Raw genomic sequence first — 18,315 nt, forward strand, 5'->3', positions numbered from 1 at the left:
TAAAACAATACTAGCAGCCTATAAGGGTAGTTTACATTTGGTGGAACTGTGCCCATCCAAGTCATATCTAGCAGTCACCAGCAGAAACCAGATCTCTTTCCCACCTCTTTGTTTCCTTTTGCGTTAAAGAAAAAAAGTAGCAAGTGGATGACCTGTCACAACACCATCTTTTATAGCATCTCAAAAGCAAATTTAATCCTGGATCCTGCAATTGGATCTGTATAGGTGAATCACAAGGAGTCTCATTTAAGTCAAGGAGAGGTGATATCAGATCAGAGAGATTTATGTGAAGTATATATAATGAGGTTGCTTGTACTAATAAGATACCCATACATACTGAGGAGGTTCCTTTAAAGATTATGTGTTTTAGGCATGGGAGTGTGGGTCATTGTTGAGGGAAATGTGGACTTTGAGTGGAGATCTGAAGGAGCAGAAGGAAGATTCATGATGCACAACATCCCAAGGGCCAGTGGAAGATTAGTCAGAGGAATTTACAGAAGGATACAAGGGGTGAGTGGAGAGAGAGAATAAGATTTAATCTATAATTTGTAATGCTGGAAAACAGCAAATAGAAAAACAGAATTTATTTTTAAAATACAATGAATTTAAATCTTAACTTGGAAATATGAAGTGGATACTCATGTGGGCAAGTTAATGTTACTATGAGAACTTTAACTTCTATGTTTCCTGACATTTTACAGCCTTAATGCGTTTAATGTCATTGGGCTGTTAATTTCCTACTTTTGTTGTTAGTTTTTCTTCCCCTTTTTAAAATCAGAGGGCATGGCTACACTTGCAGATGTAGAGCGCTGTGAGTTAAACCCGCCTTCATAGAGCACAGTAGGGAAAGCGCTGCAGTCTGTCTACACTAGGGTGACCAGACGTCCCGATTTTATAGGGACAGTCCTGATATTTGGGGCTTTTTCTTATATAGGCTCCTATTACCCCCCACCCTCTGTCCCGATTTTTCACACTTGCTGTCTGGTCACCCTAGTCCACACTGACAGCTGCTTGCGAACTGGCATGGCCACATTTGCGGCACTTGCAGCGGCATTGGGAGTGGTGCATTATAGGCAGCTATCTCAGCACGCAAGTGACTGCAACGTGCTTTTCAAATGGGGGGTGGTGGAGTGTGACAGGGAGTGTGTTGTGTGTATTTGGGGGGAGACAGTGGGCTTTGGGGGGGCTGAGAGCATGTCAGCATGCTGTCTTGTAAGTTCAGACAGCAGCAGACCCTCTCTCCCCCCCGCCTCTCTCTCTCTCACACACACAGCATTCCACACTTATCTGTCTCAGAGCACACTTATCTGTCTCGGAGCAGATAAGCAGCCGGCTGTCAGAAACAGAGCTTTTCAAATGGCATATCCGAATTCCTACAGTGATTCAAAACAATGAGAAGAGTGGCCACTTGACTTAAGGGGATTATGGAATGCTTCCAGAGGCTGATCAGAGCGCAGTAATGCAACATCTTGTCCACACTGGCGCCGTGGCACTCCAGCGGGGATGCAGCAAATGTTATTCCACTTGCCAAGGTGGAGCACCAGCAGCGCTGTAGCCGTGGGGTCAGAGCGCTTTACGTGCCTTACCAGTGTGGACGGGTAGTGAGCTAGTGCGACCAGGGCTCCTTTACTACGCTGTAGCCAAGCCCTAAGTAGTAATGACTCGCCAGAGGCACGAATGTAAAGGACCATGCACATGACACATTAACAGCCTTGTCAGCACCAATAACCTTTGTAGATGTAATTCCTCAGGGGTACAGCTCCAGCGATGTTAGGAACAGTGGATGCAGTACAGCAGACAGGACTCCCCACAGGAGGCAAAACCTGTCTACACCTCAGCTTCCACTGCTGGCTACCCCCAGTGGAGCTGAAGCGGGTTTGCTAGTGCAGAGTTTGCTAGTGCAGAGGAATGCACGTCTGGGAGACCTGCTAGCACGGAGGTACTTACCGGAACTGAACTCATGCCTTGAGGTTAAGGGACGCCAGACTGTGAAGTGCTGGGAGCAACCCGTGCATGTGTGCACACGTGTTCAGGCAGCGAGGGAGGGAGCCGCTAAGGCGCCAGCGCCCCGTCTGCAAAGAGGGTGTTGAAGACCCAGCCAGACACTTTACTCTGGGGGCCAGGTCAGAGCCCGGACAACGGGCTGCGAGCTAAGGCCAGGCCAGAAGCAGGCAGCCAGCGCACCCTGCGCGCGGGGCGGGCTGCGAGCAAGCCGCACCCTGGCCCGGCTGTACACCCACCGCAGCACACACGTCAGCCGGCCGGGGCCACCTACCGGGCAGCGGGGGGTCCAGGGCTGCGGCCTCTGCCATGCTCCCGCCGGGGGTTCGGGCAGAGCACCAGGGGGTGGGGCTAGCGGATAAACATGCCCGGCTCACGCTTTGTCCGTCATCAGGAGCCCCGCCCCCTCCGATCACGTGAGAGCAGCGGACCCCTCACGTGGGTTTGTTTGTGTGCGAAGGGGGCGGGCGCTGTGGTCACGCGCTCGCTGACCCGTCCTGGGGGCTCCGGCCAGCAGCGGGGGCTTGGTCGGGGTGGGGCAGCTCTCGCATAGCTCAGTACACAATGGAGAACCCCGGCCAAGGGCCTTTCAGGCTCCTGGCCCCCAAGCGGCTCCAGATGAGGGAACCCAGGGAGTGACCCGGGGGGGGGGGAGGGCTCTGACTGAGGGAGACCCCCCCACCCCCAGGGAGTGACCGTTGGGGGGGGGCTCTGACTGAGGGAGACCCCCCGCCCCCAGGGAGTGACCGTTGGGGGCGGCTCTGACTGGAAGTAGAGTGGGTGGGTCGGTGGGAGGGAAGGCGCCGGCTCGTGGGCAGGGCCGCCCGGCTCGCGCATGCGGCTGGGCAGGGCCCGGCAGAAGCGCTGTGATTGTGAGTTTGGCGTCGTTTCCCCGGACCCCTCCCCGATGCCCTAGCAGGACCCGGGCCCCTCAACCGCCCCGAGAGCTGCTGGCCGCGAGCCCGTCCTGGCCGCCCGGAGGCAGGCCCCTCGCCGCCTCCCGCAGATGGGTCTAGGCTGGAGCAGCGCGGAGGAGCGGGAGTCCCTGCTACCACCCCAGCCCCGGGGGGCGGCGGGGGGTCCCGTTGTGCCCCAGCTTCGGCGGGGCCTTACCCCTGCGGCGGCGGCGGCGGCGCCCCGGCTGGTGCCGGTACTGGGCCGGGTTTACGGGCGGCGCTGGCTCGTGCTGCTGGTGTTCTCGCTGCTGGGCTTCGTGCAGGGCCTGGTGTGGAACAGCTGGGGCCCCATCCAGAACTCGGCCCGCCTGGCCTTCGGCTTCTCCAGCTGGGACATCGCCTTGCTCGTCTTGTGGGGCCCAATCGGCTTCCTGCCCTGCTTCGCCTTCATGTGGCTCATGGATAAGAGAGGTAAGTGTATATGTATGTGTGTGTGTATATATCTCCTCAATATATGTTCCATTCTATATGCATCCGAAGAAGTGGGCTGTAGTCCACGAAAGCTTATGCTCTAATAAATTTGTTAGTCTCTAAGGTGCCACAAGTACTCCTGTTCTTCTTTTAGAGGTAAGAGTGGGGGGTCAGAGGCTCTGGGCATTCTGCAGGGGGTCTGGAGCTGTCGTGCGGTGGGTGGCAAAGGGTTCCCATGGCAAAAGGCTTTCTGGCAGGCACGGGCTGCCATTGAACCCTGGGGAACTGGTGGGGCAAGCGGACTCCCATGGCGTTGTGTCGGACTCACACTGTATAAGGCAGTGGGGGCTGGGGCTGCAAGGAGTTTTCATAAAGTCTCTGTTCTCCTTATCCCGCTCTCCCCATTCATATTTGTCACGTTCCCTTTCTCACCCCATCCCCATCAGCACCTTTTCCCTCTTCTCAGCTCTTCTTTCTCCCCCTCGCCATTCCCTTTTCTCTCTAGGGGGTCACATGAGGACTCTGACGTACTTCTGTGTGTTTGTTGTTTTTCCTTTGGGTTTCATTTTTGGATGGCAGTGGTTTGGAGGTAAACCATATATTAAGATTTCTTTGTTTCCATAAATATATAATACTACTGCTACCTACCTATTATGTAGTGCTTTTCATCCTTAGATCTCATTATAACTAACCCATTTCCATTTGTGCTGAGTTGTCTGTCAAGATTGCTTGAATGAGGAAATATCTTAAAGATGAAATGAATGATATTTTAAATATATAATTGAAGCAAATGCACAGCAGAAGTCATTCACTACAAAGGATGTTTAAAAACTGTCTTAACAATACCTTTACAATTTGGGGTGGGAAATTCCCTAAATCCCCTTAATCTCAAAACGTGTGGGTAAGGATGTAGAGAAGGTTTAGTGTTTCTAACATGTCCGTTTGAAGTATTGGGTTAATCTTTGAGACCATTCTAGTATCAATGTGAGGCTTGCATAATAAAAGTTCCTGAAAATAGGAAAATGTTATTACAAATTGGAGCATTTGGGGCAGTTGCGGTGCCTTGAAAAACTTTAAATTCATTTTTTAAAATGGACTAGCTGTCAAGTTTGTGATATCTTTTTAACCAACCTTTGAGGAAATTTAAGATAATTCCTGAAGTTGTGAATTTAGATTATAAACTTTTTGAGGATTGTTTTCTTACCTGTATTTAAAGTAGTACACTTTGTGTGCAAAAAGTCTAATATCTACAGCACGTTTGTGCAAGGCCTGTTAAGAACATGAGCACTCCCACTGAAGTGAATTGAGGTTACTCATGGATAAAAGAAGAACAGGAGTACTTGTGGCACCTTAGAGACTAACAAATTTATTAGAGCATAAGCTTTATTAGTCTCTAATAAATTTGTTAGTCTCTAAGGTGCCACAAGTACTCCTGTTCTTCTTTTTGCGGATACAGATTAACACGGCTGTTACTCTGAAACTTGTCATCATGGATAAAGGTGAGCATACGTATGTTTGCAGGATTGAGGCTTTTGTCTCTACTTATTTCATTTATTCTAGGGATTAACTGTTTGCTTATCTGAAGGAAAGGGAAAACAATAAAGTAATTATTACGTCAATCGGAAGTGCAAGGAGAAGACACAGCAAGTTTATTTTTGAACATAATGCAGGCCTATGCCTTTTAATTTTCCTGACATATTCAAATCCTGGACCTCAGCAGTCGTCAAATGGAATGTTATGGCGTTTCACCTGACAATTAGCATTTCATCTATATCTTTTTTTATTAAAGTTGATGAACTGGAGAATCTTTCTTGAATGTTAAATGCACTACTATTGTGGTCCTGACCTACAAACCTGCACATCAGCACATTTTGTTCCTGGTGAGAGGCATCAGGAGTAGCATCACATATGATAGGATAATAGATGGCTTTTTCTTTTGCTGCAAGCATGGCCTTTTGCCCGCTTTTACCACCTAATTCAATAAACTCATTCTGACTCTCTCATGAGAGGTAATGTACCTGTCCTTGCGTTGTTCTAGCCTCTATCTGCTTCTGTTTACTCTAGCCAAATGGCCCTGAGTTATGTTGTCATGATCTAGTAACTCAAGAGTTCCAAGAAAGTTGCCATTGTATGGATCGTCAATCAGACTATCTCCTTGAAATGCTATGCCTTTTGAAGCAAGATGTAAGATAACATCTAACATTTTTTCCAGTATTGCTGTCCATCTTTCAGCTTTTGTTAATATTCGTTTTTGGATCTTACAGTGTGTTCCCCATCCACATCACAACACCTACTCTGATTCCTTCTACTGGCAGTAGTGGGTTTTATGATCTATGCTCTTTTTATGTTCAGGAAGTTTGATGTAGGTTGAGACATTTTTTCATAGCTGGAGAATACTCTTCACTTTTTGCCAGTATACTGCATTGTTTGTTTGTCCTCCCCCTCAGAAAATAGTCAACATGGGAAGCAGTACAGTGTTTGGTGGGTAGCCCTTCAAACAAGCCAATGTCTTGTAATCTTTTCTCTATTGTTGGAAGTCTTACATTTGAGAAGAAATTCCGGAAAATTATGGCCATCAACATCTTTTGGCACAGACTTCACCAGTGTCTGCATTTCTTTTAAATTCAGTACACCAGATAGAACAATTTTTTGATTAACAGAATCTGTAATGTGTTTAGGCCACAATCGTGAATCAGTTAAAAAAGCATGAATCAATAAATAGAAGCAGGAGAGATTAGTGCTGCACTTGCAGATCTTCCTCTGAGCTTGGTGGTGATAGACTCTTTGAAAGTCATTAGGTTGGAATCACATGATTCATCTGCCTGCTTTCATTCATCAATTTCCAAGGTCTCTATATTGAAATCACCTTCACCTTGCTGTTTGTGTTCATCCAGTTCCCGAGTTTGTGCATTGCTTGAACTAGACTGTTGAGAGGTCTTGTCTGTTTGGAAAAATTGGAGGATTTACTGTTGTCCATTAGCCAGAAACGTGAGGAGTTTAAAGAAAAAAAGCTATCTGATTTGTATTTACAGTCAGACATGTCAGTATGGCACATATATGAATAATACACCAGTGACAAATGCCCTCTAAGCACACTGGAGGTACTGTACCCTGTCCCTGTGATCTTGTCTCAGCCCTTCTAGACACCCCGGAGGACCAGCTCAATGTTCCATCTCTGGGATCGGTTATTAACTCTCAGACCTTTTAGGCTGTAAAGTTTTGGGGATCAGCCAGACCAACAAAGGGTTCTGTTACTTCCTGCCTTGTAACTTCGGGTGCTTTAATGCTATGCTGCTATAGCTCAAAGCCCTGACACCAGTTGCCAGCCTACAAGCATAAAGGTCTCACCCTGGCTTCTGTCAGCCTAGTTACGCCTTGCAGGGAGACCACAAGAGCGCTTCTGGTTCTGAGTCTCCCCAAATCTTTCTATCTTGAAATCTTAACTACCAGGAATTTGAACTTTTCCTCTCTGGTTCGTTACCTCTGAGTGAGTGAAACCTGCCTCTGTTATCAGTATGCTTTGGGGTACACACTCCATGCATTGTGCACCCCAGAGACCTGCTTGGGATAAAGACAAAACAAAAATTATTTAATAGAATAATCATAGATTCAGAGATGAAATAATAAAGAAAATCAAACACATACAAGTTACACAGAAAATAAACATAAAGATGCAACTTCAGGCTTCGCCCTTCTATATTGTTGCCTCTGACCCGTTTCCCAGCATGTCCTCTGTTGTCAGCGCCTGGATGCTAGCCCTCAGTTTCTGGATGTCCTTCACTTCAAACCCCTTCTCCTTTTAAGGGTTTTCAGTTTTTCTTTCTCTCAGACTATGGTGATTTTCAGGGTGGGGGAAGTTCCTTTCTCTTAGGCCCTGTCTACACTGGCAAGTTTCTGCACAGTAAAGCAGCTTTCTGCGCTGTAACTCCCGAAGTGTACACACTGCCAAGCCACATAGTGTGCAGAATCTACGCAGTTGTGGCGCTGTATAAAAACCACCCCAACGAGAGGCGAACAGCTTTCTGCACCAGGGCTACAGCGCTGTGGTGCCACTGTAGACACTGGTCAATTACAGCACTGCGATTGGCCTGTTCTCACCTCTCTGGTCATTGGTTTGAACTCTACTGCCCTGCCCTCAGTTGACCAACCATGATCCCCACCCCTTAAATTCCTTTGGAATTTTGAAAGTTCCCTTCCTGTTTGCTCAGTGATGCGTGCAGTGGTCTCAGTGCATCTTTCCAGGTTGCCATGCCTGCTTCACTCACCAGGCGATCACCTGCTTGGAGCAATGCTGAGCTGCTGGACCTCATCAGCATTTGGGGAGAGGAGGCTGTCCAGTCCCAGCTGTGCTTCAGCCGTAGGAATTCTCATACCTACAGACAGATTTCACGATGCATGACTGAAAAGGGGCCATGACCGGGACACATTGCAGTGCAGGGTCAAAGTGAAGGAGCTGCGGAATGTTTACCACAATGCGCGGGAGGCAAACAGCTGTTCCAGTGCTGTGCCCGCAAGCTGCCGGCTCTACAAAGAGCTGGATGTGATACTCAGCGGTGACCCCACCTACACTGCGAAAACCACTGTGGATATTTCGGTGGCTTGTGTGCTAGTCGAAAGTGGACCGAGCCAGGAGGAGGAAATCTTGAACGAGGAGGGGGAGGGGGACCCAGAGGCAGATGATGACTCGGAGGTCAGAGATGCATGCAGCCAGGAGCTCTTTTCTACCCCGGAGGAGGCTAGCCAGTCACAGCTGTCAGATGTTGGCAAAGCACAAACAGGAGAGGAGGCCCCTGGTAAGTGGATTTGATTTTGGGAATCGCTGAAGTGAGTTGTTGGGGGAAGGAGGGTTGCAGAAAACAGGCTTGTCTCCCACCATATGCCTACTCTGAGTCGTGGAACAGGCTGTTGATTGACTCCCTCACTTCACGTGGATCTCCCTCACAGATCTCCAGGAAACTCTCGTGGAGATACTTGGCAATCCGCTGCTGCAGGTTCTTCGGCAGAACTGCTTTGTTTCTTGCACTATTAACAGTAACTTTCCCACGCCAGTGTGCCGTCACGGAGCGGGGACGACATTGCTGCCCACAGGCAAGCCACATAGAGGCCAGGGCGGAAGTCGCAGTCTTGGAGAAGACCCTCCCTTGATTCCCTGCTCACCCTCAGCAGCAAGATATCTTCCATAATGATCACGTCCCGTGGAAAGTGTGGGGAGAGGAATGATTATCAGCCCCCCCTTCCATAATTGTAGCTCTCCCCAAGAGCCATGTGCCCAGTTACAGCAGGGTCCGGGAAGAGTGATTTACCCGGCCCCTGCAGCTACTCACCATTTTGGGGATCTTGTGGCTCATGTGTGTTTGCATGAGGTCAGCCAGTTAGTGACAGGTGTTTGAGTACTGGATGTGTTTTAAATCATTGAATCATTGTTGTCTGCAGAACAATACTGCTTCTGTAAAAGGTTGCGTTTAAACTTCACAGAGATGACCTTGGGAGCCCAGCCTCCCTCTTTTTGCACAGCTGTTCAGCCGCCGATAATTAGAAAGCGTCCAAGAAGAACTAAGGAGGACTTTCTGCATGATGTTATGATGCACTCCGCCACCAAGAAACCGGAATGGAAGGAGTGGTGGGACAGCGAGAAGAGGGACCAAAAGGAGAACGTGGCACGCTGGAATGAAGCCACAGAGTGGCTCTTAAAGGTTATGGAGTGCCAAGCAGACACACTCCAGGCGATACTAGCTCTGCAAACTGAGCAGCTCCGCGCCCGCACTCCCCTTCAGCTGCTGTCGCAAAACTCTTCCCACGCTCCCCCCAGACACTGCCAACACACTGTTATCAACCTCCTGGCTCCCGTCTGTACCCGCGGCATTCCACTCCTCCCCCCCCTCACAGTCCAGCACTGCGGACTCCCACTGCACACAACACCCATCCCTCTGCAGTTTGGCCCTGCTGAAGCACAGTGCCCGCTGCATTGTACTCTGAAGGAGAAGGTTGGATATGATCCCTGGACATACACAAATCTTTAGCTGTCCCAGGACCCCTCATCCCCCTCACTGCTGTGTTGTTGTTTTTTTGTTTTACTCTCTTCTCTGTTGTTTCTTAATAAAATAATTGTCTTGGTTTGAAAGCAATCTTTATTCTATTAATTGAAAGCAAAAAGAGCCCTGCAAAGCAACATACAATTATGTTTAAACCCACATATTGCATCATCTGCACCAATCACCTAGCATTGCACTCCCGTGCATAGCAACAAATATTAGTGGTTTTCAGCTTCAAATTGCTGCCTCGAGGCATCCCTGATCCTTATGGCTTCACGCTGCACCCCTCTAATAGCCCGGGTCTCTGGCTGTTCAAACTAAGCCTCCAGGCGCTGAGCCTCTGCGGTCCAGCCCTGAGTGAAGATTTCACCCTTCCCATCACAAATATTATGGAGTGTACAGCATGCGGCCAGCTCCAGATTTCCATAGAGGCAGCACCAGCGGGCTTTTAAATGGCCAAAAGCACACTCAACAGTCATTCTGCACTTGCTCAGCCTGTTGTTGAACCGCTCCTTGCTGCTGTCAAATTGCCCCATGTATAGCTTCATAAGCCACGGCATTAAGGGTTGGGCGGGGTCTCCCAGGATCACAATGGGCATTTCGACTTCCCCTATGGTGAGCTTCTGGTCTGGGAAGAAAGTCCCTGCTTGCAGCTTCCTGAACAGGCTAGAGTTCTGAAAAATGCGCGCTTCATGCACGTTGAAAGATGGCGCCAAATGCAGATGGAAGCACAGGGATTGCTGGGATGCGAAGCAATGCATCATGGGGCACTGGGACAGGACTCAGGATGCCCTGCAACCCCCTCCGTCTTCCCATAACTCTTAGCGGCAGAAGAGAAAGAGGTGCTCTGTGGGATAGCTTCCCAGAGTATACTGCTCCGAATACCGCTGCAAGTGCCAGAAGTGTTAACGCACTGTTGCACAGACAGCTGTCGTGAACACACCGCAGCAGTTTCTCTTTAGTGCCCTCTGAGCGGCACTGTAACTCTGCCAGTGTAGACATGCCCTCATTAGTTTTCCAAGACTGGGGATTTCTTTTCAGTTTCAACATTTTCCCATTAACTCTAAAGGTCCACCATTGTCTTTTCCTAGCAGGACAACGAATAAGTACTTGAAGTTAGTTTCACGCATACAACTGGCTTAAGAGGAGCTGAGATGTACTTGAAATTGTAGTGCCGGTCATGAGCATACTATACTATATAGCAGGGATTGGTAACCTTTGGCATGAGGCCCACCAGGGAAAGCACCTGGCGGGCTGGACTGGTTTGTTTACCTGCAGCATCCACAGGTTCAGCCAATCGCGGCTCCCACTGGCCGCAGTTCGCCGTCCCAGGCCAGTGGGGGTTGCGGGAAGGGTGGCCAGCACATCCCTCAGCCCGCGCCGCTTCCCGCAGTCCCCATTGGCCTGGGTCGGCGAACCGCGGCCAGTGGGAGCTGCGATCGGCCGAACCTGCGGACGCAGCAGGTAAACCAGCCCGGCCCGCCAGCGGCTTTCCCTAGTGGGCCTCATGCCAAAGGGTACCGATCCCTGCTATATACATAAATATGTATCTGATAATGACCATCAAGTTCAGAACATTACAGGTGTTCATGAAAGACCTTAAGTGACATATTTTTGTACACAATAACATTGTATATAACTAGTTGGTTCAATTGCTTATTCATTGGGGTTCAGATCCCCTGTTCCTACCCTTGGATTGTCTGGACCTTGATTGTTACACAGGCTTCCTGGGTGACCAGCTCGCTGTTCCCTGTCCCTGGGATTTGGTCTCACTCTCAGCCCTTGTAGACATCGTGGAGGACCAGTTCACTGTTGAGGAGGTTGCTTCTGTTCCAATACTGCTTCTAATTGACTCAGGTAAACCTCATGTGATCTGGATGCTTTTTAGATACATAGGTGCAAACATACTGACTGACTAAATGTTATTTATATAATCTTAAACTGAAACGTCCACAATTTAGCCTGAATTTTTTTTTCTCGTGGTGCTGATGGGTTTGTGGCCGTCTGGCTGAGCCCCTTGGACTGAACCCTGGTAAAGTGTCCCCGTTTTCCCCCCTTTACTTGGGGTCTGCCTATGATTCACAGAAGAGTTCCTTTCTTGTGTGGCTTTTATGGTTCATGCTCCCATAACATTTAGAACTGCACTGCTGAGCAAAGTACCTGTTCCCAGCCTTTTTCTTTCTGAGATCCCTACAACATGCTATATAAACTTCAGGGCCCAATGGGGGGAAGAAGATGGGCTTTGAGCTTCAGTGGGAGGGGTGGGGGGGGCTTTGGGGCTTTAGGCATTGGACGGGGGGCAGGGTGAGAGGCAACTTGGGCATAGTTTGACTTCTGTTTTGGGGGAGTGGGACATGGCGGGGTTCAGGCCAGCTCTGCACAGCGGGGCATGGGGAGGGAGCACCACATCCAACCTCTGACTCACCTCAGCAGGCCACTCAGCCTGTCTGGGTTGGAGGAGTGGCACAACCAAAAATTAAAACTCAAAGTATGTGTGTGATGGGGAAGAAGGGGCTCAGCTCACAAAGGTTAAAAGCTGCTCAGGGTGCAGGCAGGGGATAGCTAGGGGCTGTGTGCAGGCACGGGGGATACCTCGGTGCAGGGAGAGGGTAACCAGGGGCTGTGTGCCGGAAGGGGTTTGATCACTGCTCCCCGAGGGTTCTGCTGGCCCTGGAGCCAGTTCCACCCACCCATGCTGCTCTTACTGACTGCATGAGCAGTCAAAGTGAGTTGGGAGCTGATGAGTAGCTGCAGCCCTGGGCACCAGCAGTAGGAGGAAGAGACTGGAGAGTAGGGTGACCAGAGAGCAAATGTGAAAAATCGGGATGGGGGTGGGGGGTAATAGGCGCCTATATAAGAAAAAGACCCCAAAATCGGGACTGTTCCTATAAAATCGGGACATCTGGTCACCCTACGGGGGAGCACCATGGCCGCCTTCTCCATGACACCAGCCAGAGCAGCAGCCGCCCTGCACTGCCCAAGTTAGGCTTCCTGCCTCTGATCTGGTCGGGGGCAGGGTGAGGAGGAGGTGGGGTGTGTGAAAGTGTCCCTGGGACTACCCTGCTCTGGCACTGCAGTTGGGGGGCATCACCCTCCATGCCCCACTCCCATCTATGCCCATGGGCTTGGGACTTCTGCCCCATAGGGCACCAGGGTTTGCGGACCCCCTGAAACTGGCTCACGGCCCCCCCAGGGGACCGCAGACTCTCAGTTTAGGTGCACTGCAGCAGCAGTTCTCAGCTTGGTCAGAGCAGTGACCTTGGTTCTAAAGCTGTCTTGGCTAGGCATTTTCATTTAGAGCAGTGTTTTGTTTTCTATTTAGGAATACAAACATGTTTGTAATTACACTGAATTTGCTGTACTGTACAGACATACTGAAATCACACCATATATTCTTATGGTATATTCACCATTACTGGCTATCTTCAGCACAGAAAGATACATTGAAAACTGTATTTGTCAAATGCCATCATCTAAAATTTGCTATTTTGATTGTTACATATCACAACTTGTGAGAGAAGAAAAAACATTCCAGTTCAATATTACTACTGGGCCATATTCTGCCGTAAATATTTATGCACCTCTCTGAAGCCAGAGTATGGTTTGTCATTAGCTGTGTGCTGGCCATGATCTGTTCAGTCTGAATTTGTTTCATGATGGTTCAGATTCTTTGACATGAAAGCGGTATGTCATTTTTTTTTTTTAAATTGTGAATAGTTTAAAAGCTTGGAACTTAAACCTGTTCCCCTACCAAACTTGTTTTGTCTGTATTACATGCATGTCTTGTTATACTGCTGCTTATTTGCCTGTTCTTACTGTTTTTTTTTTTTTTTTTTTTTTAAAGTAAACTGGAAATGAAAAATACTTACTCAGCATATGTGTTCAATAGTAGTCCCACTAACTAGGCTGAAAAGGATACTCTGCATATAGACAACAGCATACTTTATTTTTTCTAAGGATTTCTAAAATCATGCTGGTGTACTCTGGTGCCCCAGACACACTTATTTTGTGACATTACAGCTGTCAACCCTGGACTATGGAGTCAACCCTAAAAGAGTTAGGTAAGTGGTGTTTATTTTTAGTAAATCATATCAGACTAAAATAAACATCACTTAGCTGACCCTTGACCATGTTGTTTCCCTCCTACCAACATCTGCACATGGAAGGGATACTTCACGCACAGATCATAGACATATAAGGGATCTTGAGAGGTCATTTAGTCCAGCTTCTTGTGCTGAGGCAGGACCAACTAAACCTAGACCACCCTGACTGGTCTGCAGAGCTGTCCGTAGGGTATGGCGAATCGGGGTGACTGCTCCGGGCCCTACGCTTTGGGGGGGCCCCGCGGGCTGTGCGATTGGTCGGGTTGGTCTGTTCCAGAAGTGACAGATTTGTTACTTCCACTCCGGGCCCTCCCACCACCCTAGGGACGGCCCTGCTGGTATGTGTCCATTCAGTTCTTAAAATCCTTCAATGATGTAGATTCCACAACCTCCCTTGGAAGCCTTTGTCATAAAAATAGGGTTCAGCCACGCCTATGCCATTGTTATTCTCTCCCCCTGTCACCTCCCGAGTCTCCTGGATCCTGTGGAGAGCTCTAGTTAAAGTTCACATAGGTGATGGGATTCGAGGCTGGGTGAGCTGCGGGTGTGAGGAGTGGCCAGGCTGCAGGTGATGTGTATCATGCCATATTTGGCTTCACAGAGAATCCCCAGCATATAGGCTGTGCTGTCTGGTCTGTGTAGCTTCCCAAAGAGTTAGGGAGCAGCTGCAGCTAGGGATGGGCTTATGGCAGGGGTTCTCAAACTTCATTGCACTGCGACCCCCTTCTGACAACAAAAATTACTGCACAACCCCAGGAGGAGGGGACTGAAGCCTGAGCCCACCCAAGCCCCACCGCTCCGGTCGGGGGCAGCCAAAGCCCGAGCCTCACCTCTCCGGGCAGGATGGCCAGGGCTAAAGTCCTTGGGCTTTGGCTTTGGCCCTGGGCAGTGGGGCTCAGGCTTCAGCTTAGGGGTCCCAAACCATGGTTTGAGAACCGCTGGCTTATGGCATGGCTCCTATGGAGCCAGATTGTCTGCTAGTGTCCATGCCAGTGTGGGAGAATGGGGCCTAACCTCCTGCAGATCCCCAGGGATTTCCTAGATTTGAGGGCAGGTCCCACAGCCTTTTTCCTAATGGTGTTTGTGGTAAACCCTGCCCCCTGATAGGACAGTGTGGAGAATTTCCTCAAGGGACGACTCATGGAGATTCTCACATTGCCTGGAAAAAAAATCTCCCAGTCCCACAAAGAGTGGGATGATGTGGGTCCCACATGGGCCGATGTCATGCTCCACTAGGGTCGTTTCATCCCTAATGTATGTGATTTGGGGGTGGGAAGGGGGGGGGGAGTTGGGTGTGCAGTGTCATAGTATAACTGTATCCAGTTGGCATTCTCTTGGGGCATGTGAGCGGACAGATACGTTTTGTTTGTTGTGCAGCATATTGTGTTAAGTAAGTGAAATGTAATGCTTTTGTTGTCAGCTCATGGTTAAGAAAATATAGTATGTAGTATCTTCTAGTTAGTACTCTTCTACCCCGATATAATGCGACCCAATATAACACGAATTCGGATATAACACTGTAAAGCAGCGCTGGGGGGGGGGGAGGGCTCTGCATGCTCCAGTGGATCAAAGCAAGTTCGATATAACGCGGTTTCACCTATAATGCGGTAAGATTTTTTTTGGCTCCCAAGGACAGCGTTATATCGGGGTAGAGGTGTACTTGTTTTCAGGAAAATAAACCCTAAAATATTATATGGGCTTGACAAACAAATAAAAGAATGAGTCAAGGGATACTTTTATGGTTGAAAATCTTTCTTCTGTATTGAGAGTGAGGTTTTCCTGACCTAATGTAATTTGACCACACACTTATTCTTCTAAAGTTGTAGGAGTTTATTTGAGAGGAACAAGGGTTTGATTTTCACAAATATATCTTTCTTCAGTCAGAGTAGAAACAATACAAATGTTAAAGAGAGTTTTCTTCAGTTCTCTTAGGACCTGAGCCATCGTTCATCAAAGTAAATGAGAATATTCCCACTGACTGCAGTGAGTATTGGATCAGGCTCTTATTGTTTGAATGGTACAAATTGGCTAAAGATTGTAACATGGCACTTAAATGTTGTGTACCATCAGTATTATGGCTTGTTTGGAATTGTAAACTCTCAGCCTTTTTATAAACTCAGAGTAATGACAATACAAGTCCTATAAATAATATGTATTGACAGTCTACATCATATGCACTCTCTCTCTGTAAATGTGGGTGTGTATGCGTGCACACAAAACGGAAGTAAATGGTCAAATAAATGTTCTACTTTGCATTAAGTAACGCAAAATTAAACTAATTGAAAATAACTTGAATATTATTAAATTGTCATTTCTGATTATGGTCTTGGCATTCTCCATCTTATAATAAATTTAACAGTCAGAAGAATTTTGACAGTGTCATGTCAGATATTTAATTGCATCTATTTCTTTCTTACATGTTTTTAAATTATGAACAGTTACGTGGATTGTTCAGACAGTTTATTCTCTTGATTTTGCAAAAATCAAATTTATGATAGCCTTCCTGTCCTGATGATAAATAAGTGGGAAGAGAAATTTAGATAAATTAATAAAAAAAAATTTAGTTTCCAAGATCGGCCTATCTAATGTAACTGTTGATTTTCTTGTTACCCACATAAATGACCATTCCTTTTCTGAATATTAAGCTCTTGACTTCATTGTTATTTTGCAACTCACTTAACTTCCCCGTGTCTCAGTTTCCTGATTTAGGAAAGATGTATGATAATTCCTACCCAAATCACCAGTGTGTTGTGAGGCTTAATTCTTTAATGCAGCCTTGCAAAATTGTCATGAAACTTTAACATGTAAGCATAATATTTACTTGACTGTCCTTTAATACTATGAGGACAATGGTGGAAAAACTGTTATATAGGTAAAATAAATTACTTATGGTGGACAAATAGAATTTTGCACAGTGGCTTTAATATTTGAAATTACCAGATGTGGTCAGTATGCACACCAACAACTGAAAAACTCTGATCTAAGTTGAAAGGGGGTCCATGTAGCTTAGAGCAGTGGTTCTCAAACTAGGGCCACTGTTTGTTCAAGGAAAGCCCCTGACGGGCCGGGCCGGTTTGTTTACCTGCCGCGTCTGCAGGTTCAGCCAATCACAGCTCCCACTGGCCACGGTTTGCCGCTCTAGGCCAATGGGGGCTGCAGGAAGCAGCGCGGGATGAGGGACATGCTGGCTGCCCTTCCTGCAGCGCCCGTTGGCCTGGAGCGGCGAACCGCGGCCAGTGGGAGCCGCGATCGGCTGAACCTGCGGATGCGGCAGGTAAACAAAGCCCTGCCAGGGGCTTTCCCTGAACAAGCGGCGGACCGGCTTTGAGAACCACTGGCTTAGAGCAACTTTTGGGCTAATTACTTCAATTCACATTGTTCCCTCTTTTCTTTGGACTTCCACTGAGGAAGGGTTTATGGAATGATATTTTTGGAGAGTTTTGAAAGAAAATACAGAGAGCGCACGACAGACAAGAAGTGAAAGATTGTTCCAAAATTTGAGAAGAGAGAAGATGTGAAAGACACGAATACAGAACCAAAGACAGCAGTTCTCTGTTTGTACAGTGCTGCCTAGCATAAAGGGGTGCTACTCCATGACTAAGGCTCCTAGGCAATACAGTAATGCAAATACTCCAATTATATTTATTATTGTTTATTTGGTGCACATCACTGACACTTGACACACAGTGCCAGACCCAATTTTGGACAAATCTTACCACTGTTTGCTTAGATCAATAGAGAGTAAGGCATTTTTCACACACAACAGGGTGGTGGCTTTTATTGTAATTTTTTCATATTCATATTGTTGTAATCCCCAGAGACTTCAGTTAACATCAGTGCCTCGTTCCTTAATTAACATCAGGTGTTATACAAGCACAGAAGTAGGTAACTCCCTGCCTTAGAAGCCTAGAGGAGTTGTCATGCTGTGGCTAGGGAGTATACCTTCCACTCCTTTATGCCATGATCTCAAAAACAGTCTTTTCTTATCTCAGCTGCATTACTGCAAGAGGTTGGTGGTTTTGAAACATAGTAGAACCTCAAAGATACGAACACCAGAGTTATGGAGTGACTGGTGAATCAGACACCACATGGAATTGGAAGTAAGCAATCATTCAGGAGTGGAGACCAAAACCCCCCCCAAACCCTAGCAAATACTGTACTGTGCCTGTAGTTCATCTTAAAAGTAGGCACATCTGGGCTGCCTGTCCCCCACCCCAACCCCCTACTTGCCACATGTGGGGCAGCCACGTGCAGGTAGGAGGTGAAGACACTGAAGTTCACAGACGCAGCTGTGAGCCCCCAAGCAAGCAGAGCAGGAGCAATGCTGGGGTCTGCGCTGCTTTTCTGTAAGCCACAGGTGCAGTGTCCCCTCCCCCCTGGCCAGGAAGGGGACAAACTTGCAAGCTTAGTCCAAGCCCGGGAAAAGAAACTTCCCCAGCTCCTGCTGGAACCTGGCCTGGAGCGTGAGCTGCTGGAACCAGAGCCCAATCTTCTGCCTGCACGCTGTGCTCTGGAGGAGCAGCTCACTTTTAAAGGGCCACAGCCTGCTCCGCATGCTCACTGACGCCATAGTGCCCCAGTGTGCCTCACTCATCACACTTGCAGCCAGGGGGCTAGAATCAGTTGCCAGTCCCCACCCCCACTTGCTGGGCAGCCACTTACAGGTAGGAGGTGAAGATGCTGAAGTTCACAGGCAAAGCTGTGAGCTCCCGCTTCGAGCAATCCACCCTGAGAAACATCCCATAACGTCTTGTTCAGACTTAAGAACATTTCAGAGTTACAAACAACCTCCATTCCTGAGGTGTCCGTAAC

The 18,315-nt window shown here is 48.1% G+C and overlaps 2 protein-coding genes across 7 annotated transcripts in view; one reads left to right on the forward strand and one right to left on the reverse strand.

Annotated features, from left to right (window-relative positions):
* The window catches only part of HSPBAP1 (HSPB1 associated protein 1), a 59,699-nt gene extending 57,285 nt beyond the window's left edge, over nucleotides 1–2,414 (reverse strand). For 2 of the 6 annotated variants that reach the window (XM_034785218.1, XM_034785213.1), the window contains exon 1: nucleotides 2,276–2,414. In XM_034785218.1, the coding sequence (XP_034641109.1) occupies nucleotides 2,276–2,312 (37 nt within the window). In that variant the 5' untranslated portion in view covers nucleotides 2,313–2,414. Of the gene's footprint in view, nucleotides 1–1,947; nucleotides 2,227–2,275 lie in introns of those variants that run through there. The other 4 variants (XM_034785215.1, XM_034785217.1, XM_034785219.1 and 1 more) reach the window with 3 other exon arrangements.
* A 377-nt stretch (nucleotides 2,415–2,791) lies between these two features.
* The window catches only part of SLC49A4 (solute carrier family 49 member 4), a 127,157-nt gene continuing 111,633 nt past the window's right edge, over nucleotides 2,792–18,315 (forward strand). Inside the window, exon 1 of the mRNA XM_034785220.1 lies at nucleotides 2,792–3,368. Within this exon, the coding sequence (XP_034641111.1) occupies nucleotides 3,008–3,368 (361 nt within the window). The 5' untranslated portion in view covers nucleotides 2,792–3,007. The remainder of the gene's footprint in view (nucleotides 3,369–18,315) is intronic.

Source organism: Trachemys scripta, chromosome 11, assembly GCF_013100865.1.
Source record: "Trachemys scripta elegans isolate TJP31775 chromosome 11, CAS_Tse_1.0, whole genome shotgun sequence".
NCBI lineage: Eukaryota > Metazoa > Chordata > Testudines > Emydidae > Trachemys > Trachemys scripta.